General features: G+C 40.7%; 1 protein-coding gene across 1 annotated transcript; it reads right to left on the reverse strand.

Moving 5' to 3' along the window:
* Nucleotides 1–1,249: 1,249 nt before the first annotated feature.
* On the reverse strand, nt 1,250–3,238 carry FLRT2 (fibronectin leucine rich transmembrane protein 2). Its single transcript, XM_009809452.2, has one exon. It carries the CDS (start codon nt 3,236–3,238, stop codon nt 1,250–1,252), a length of 1,989 nt encoding a protein of 662 aa, XP_009807754.2.
* Nucleotides 3,239–4,999: the final 1,761 nt, after the last annotated feature.

The raw sequence follows: 4,999 nt of genomic DNA on the forward strand, positions 1-4,999 counted from the left end.
TGCTTAGTTAATGTCCGACTCTGTACGCTGGAATGAAAAAAAAACCAAAACAGCTAGGATTTATACATAATTTTCCCTGCTGAACATATTTCAGTTCATGATAGGCCTGGCGGCCTTTCCAGTAATAAATACATTTTTAAAAGGTCTTTCTTATTTGTTTTCTCTGTTTGTCTTTTTTTTCCTACTTCTCCATACTGAACACAAGTCAGACCCCTAAATCAAACAGGGCTTGAACAATAAAAGTCAACAGCAACCTTTCCATTGGCATCATATTTTGTATCATGTTTTCAGCAATGTACACTTCTAGATTCCAAATTCTACATGAATACTGTAGAGCTGGGAGCACTCAGAATTTCCCTCATTCAGCCTTTACCTGAACATGCTGTGTCAACAAATGCTGCTCTATTAAAGAGAGGTGCAACTTAATGACAGCTATCTGTTACATACTGATAACCTTCATCTCCCACTGAGAAGGGTCAGAGAATGCCTAAAGCTTCTTAATCATAATGAAAAGCAGGAACAGTTTCTATCATAATAGTATATAGTATTGGGGGATGTTTTCAGAGTAGCTTTTGCAAATAGGAATCAAGGTCACTTTGAGTTTGACACTGAGCTCTGTCTACCTTTCCCATTCCCAGTATATTGGGAGAAAACTAATCAAACAAGAAAATAGCCTTTTCAGCAGCACTCAGAACTCCAGCTTTCAGCTGGAGGTAGGAAATGCAGAACTGACAAATGGGAACGGAAGTATATCCAACTGTTTGAAGCTCAACTGCAACTGCTGGGTTCAAGTCAGAAGGGTTGTACCCATTTTATCTGAATTGCTTTTGTCCATTCTTAGTGACCCTGTTTTAATATGCACTTATTTTCCTGTACTACAGGACACCTAGAAACTTAACATCCCTCAGACAGCTTCGACAGCAAAGTGGTTAATGTTTGAAGAATGAGTCATTCTTTCCTTTGCCATGACATTGGGTTCTTATTGTACAACCCTGTACAGTACTTAGCAATATTTTTTAAAGATTTAAAAAGCAAAGAGTTACAAAACCATTTGCAATTAACTTGAAATAGAAAAGATAGCACTTTTTTAAATCCCATTATATAGTACACCGTATAAATTACAGAGTATTCAAATGCATAAATGCATCTGGGTAACATTTATCAAATGTAATTTTTTCATTGTTGTTGGGGGGTTACTTTTTCCAGAGTTTTTTCTCTTTGTCCTAGACACCCCCATCTCCCCTCACTATCACGTATGACAGTGCTCCAGGTCTGAGACATTGCTGTTGCAGTATCGCATGTTGTTGGGGATGTGGCAGTCTGTGTAGTTAATGCCCCCGTTTGGGGTATAAATAGGCTGCAGTCTGAAATCTCCTTTAAGGAGCTGATCATTATTTAAGGACACAATCTGGAAGCTGGTTTCCGTCATCTCCAGGATGGAGTTGTCCTTCTTGGTCCCTGCCTCGCAGTAGTCATCTTTCCGACGGCCCCGGTTATATTTCCACTTCTGGGAGGTGTAACGCCCTTTTTTGTGCATGTGCCAGCAAAAAATGCTGAGCAGAACCACGAGGACAAATATCACTGCACCCCCAATCAACCCTGCCAGCAGAAATGGGGAGCCCAGGTTCTGAGAAGTCGTCTGCTCGTGGCTGGAGGGGATGTTGCTGCCATTGCTCAAAAAGGAAGCCTTGGTTGTGGCTTCTGAACAGACAGTAGCTTCTCCAGTTTGGTAATTGTTATAAGTATCCAGAGGAACCAAACAAATCCGATAGGTGGATTTGGGCTCCAGATTTACCAAGCTTAAGTGTTGCTTCTCACCACTAACTATTCGTTCCTGAACAATTCCTCCTACCAGACTATGGCCCATTTTAACCCATGTGAGTTTATATGCCATCACGGTAAAAAGAGACATCCAGTTAACTTGGATGCAAGTGTCATTCACAAAATGGATGGAGAGTTGAATCCTTTCAGATATAGGAGGTGTCACCCTTTCTCTGTCCTCTCTGTCAGGCACAGTGGGGAGTGTGGCTATGGTGGGAGTGAGAGGATTATATTTGCTACTTGGGGGAGGAACTGATGAGGTGGGAACTAATGTAGTTGGCATGACTGTAGCTGGGACTGGGGTGATGATAAGTGGCAGACCAGGGGTGGTGGTGGGGCATGACAACATATTCATATTGAGCTCCCTGACTGCCATACCTCGGACCTGCTCTGGTCCCTGGCACATAAAACCCCGTACATTGATGGAAGCAGGAATAAATTTGAGCCATTCAGTTACCCACTTAATGCTGCAGTCACACAACCAGGGATTATTCCTTACAGTGAGTTGCCTCAGGTTGTGGAGATTATCAAATACCCCCTTTACCAACATCCGAAGTTGGTTGTTGGAAATATCAAGACGTTCCAGCTTGTGGAGGTTCGAAAAGGCTGTAAGTGGTATATGGGTTATCTGGTTGTCCTGCAAGTAGAGCCTTAGCAGATGTGTACCTGGAAGATCGGGAGGAGGGTAGGTCAGTGAATTCCGCACTATTGAGAATTCCTTGAGCTTGGAGAGGTGGCTGAAGGTGCCTTCAGCTATGCCTTTATTAGTAAGGAGATTGCCATCCACAATCAGACGCTCCAGACTTGTAAGATTCTGGAAGGCCAAGTCTGAAATGACAGCAATTCGGTTTTCGTCTACTCGAAGTTCTTGTAAGTCCACCGGAAGGCCTACTGGTACACTGCTTAAGTGATTCTTGGACAAGAACAGAAGCTTGAGGCTGATGGCTTCCCGGAATGCCCCATCCTCAACGCCAACAGTGGAGATGGAGTTGTCATCCAGGTGCAGCTCTTCCAGCTTCAAAAGCTGAGCAAGGGCAGCCCGAGAAATGGTCTGAATGTTGTTTTCCTGCAGGTGGAGAACCCTGACATTCTTGGGCAGGTTCATGGGGAATTCATCTAACTGGTTGCCATACAGGTAGACTGTGTGCACAGACTGGACATTGTGCAACTCTGCAGGAAATCCAGCATTATTAATTTGGTTATTATGGAGGTAGAGGACGGTTACACCCTCCGGTATCCCAAGAGGCACTGAGGTCAAGCTTCGCTCATTACAGTAGACAAAGTTTCGGTCACAGCGGCACACTTTTGGGCAGGCCAAAGTTTTGGAGACCTCCATGTAGAGCCCCAGGGAAAAGATAAGCCATGATTTCATGAGAACAGACCAATCTGTAGGCCACATTCTAGTCCACGAACCCATTTCTAATTTAAAGAAATAAAGTATCAAAGTGTTAAAGAACTAATAACTAATAAAGCACAGGTAGCAAAATCTCAGGTCATTAAAATTGGCTTCTATTTATGTCCAGTGTTCAGGCCAGAGTTAAAGTCCTGGAGAATAAGTATAAAATAATCCTTTTATAATTGGCCTAGCTCCTACTTTTGATAAGAAAGCCACAGTCTTATTAGCCAGGGTTACAAAGTTTGTTGCCTTCCTCCATGTGTGCTGAAAGAAACAATAGCCGTGTCTTTGCAGGTGAGCAACAGGTTAATTTAAAGCTACCAAAAGTTGTCTGTGTATGAGTTGCTTGGAAGGATAATATGTCCTTTCACTGAAGTCTGCTTTCTGAAGTCAGCAAAGTCCTCACATGAGCTATCTGCCGGATCCGGCCTGCCTGTAAAAGAAAAGAGAAAAAAAAAAAGCTGAATAGCATGAAATGTTTAATAGGGAAGAGCAAGCCCATTGGAAGACTATTCTAAGGCTGTGCTCTTTATGACTGTCTGGAAAAAAGGCATTAATATTAAACATTAGCTTAATATTACTGTTAAATAGTCTTGAAATAGATTTGATGCAAAGTCATTGCAGTGATTGAAGGACTTTCAGTGACTTCAGTGAAGGCTAGATCTTTCACTTGTGTTTGCATATTGTACGTTCAATCTTTGTCCTCTCACAGCCTGTTTCAAATCCTAGAACTAAAACATTTTACAAACCTAAAAGTAAACCATTTAACTGGAAATTTTTGCTCAGTTTTTTTTTTTTTTATCTTTTGCAGAACCACTGACTTCAATGAATGCTATTCACGGATGCCTGACAGAGTAGACTCTGGGCCATATTATTTAATCACGCTCTATGTTTTTTTCATTTCCTACCAGACTCTGGAATGTTCTGCTTCTATTTCTGTAATGCCATTATGTATATTCTTCAGCTTAATGCACACTGCCAGATTATTGCACCTCACTACAGTGAATTAGCTACTTATGAGGACAGCCTTTTAAATAAGTATGGTAATCCACAAATACAAGGTACCCTGCTGAACGGCATATCTTTGCTAAAACTATCATCTTGACATTGTTTCTGGTGTGAACTGTGCTGTCAACAGACTTCAGAATTAGCTTTCCACTAAATGAAACAGGTTCACATCTGCTAAGTTACTGTTTTAGGATATCAGCTCAGACTACAGCAGTTTTGCAGAAGAGCACTTTCTTTGAAACCATGAAGGTTAGATACTTCTTTTAATTCTACCACGCAGTTGTCTGTGAACGGCTTCATAAACAAATTTGTTAGCTTCGGTATAGGTGAGTTCTTTAATGTATATTTTCAGCTTTTAAGTGTATTTTTAACTTTTACCTTCCCAGCTACTATTTATTATTCAAATCTGTAACCAAACAATTCAAATCTCTAAAGCATGCACTGAAAGATACTGTATCATATGACATTATCTTGTCTTGTTATATGTTGTTTCTAATTACTGAAAAAAAATGCTGCATTTTATATACTTGAACATAATGAAGGATATAAACCTTGACAAGTACCAAGCATGTGTAGATCTCAGGGTCTTGAATTGCAGTTACATAAGCACAGTATTTTTCCAGATTTTGTTCACCCAGATAAAAACTCATTGGCTGGGATTCCAGGAAAACAGAATTTCAGTGAACAGAAATCATGTTTAAAAATCCCTTTTCCCTTATTTAAGCTATTTAAACACCATCCAGGTTATTCAGAAAGGAATGTAATTCAGGAGTA

This window comes from Gavia stellata, chromosome 7 (genome assembly GCF_030936135.1).
Source record: "Gavia stellata isolate bGavSte3 chromosome 7, bGavSte3.hap2, whole genome shotgun sequence".
Classification (NCBI taxonomy): domain Eukaryota; kingdom Metazoa; phylum Chordata; class Aves; order Gaviiformes; family Gaviidae; genus Gavia; species Gavia stellata.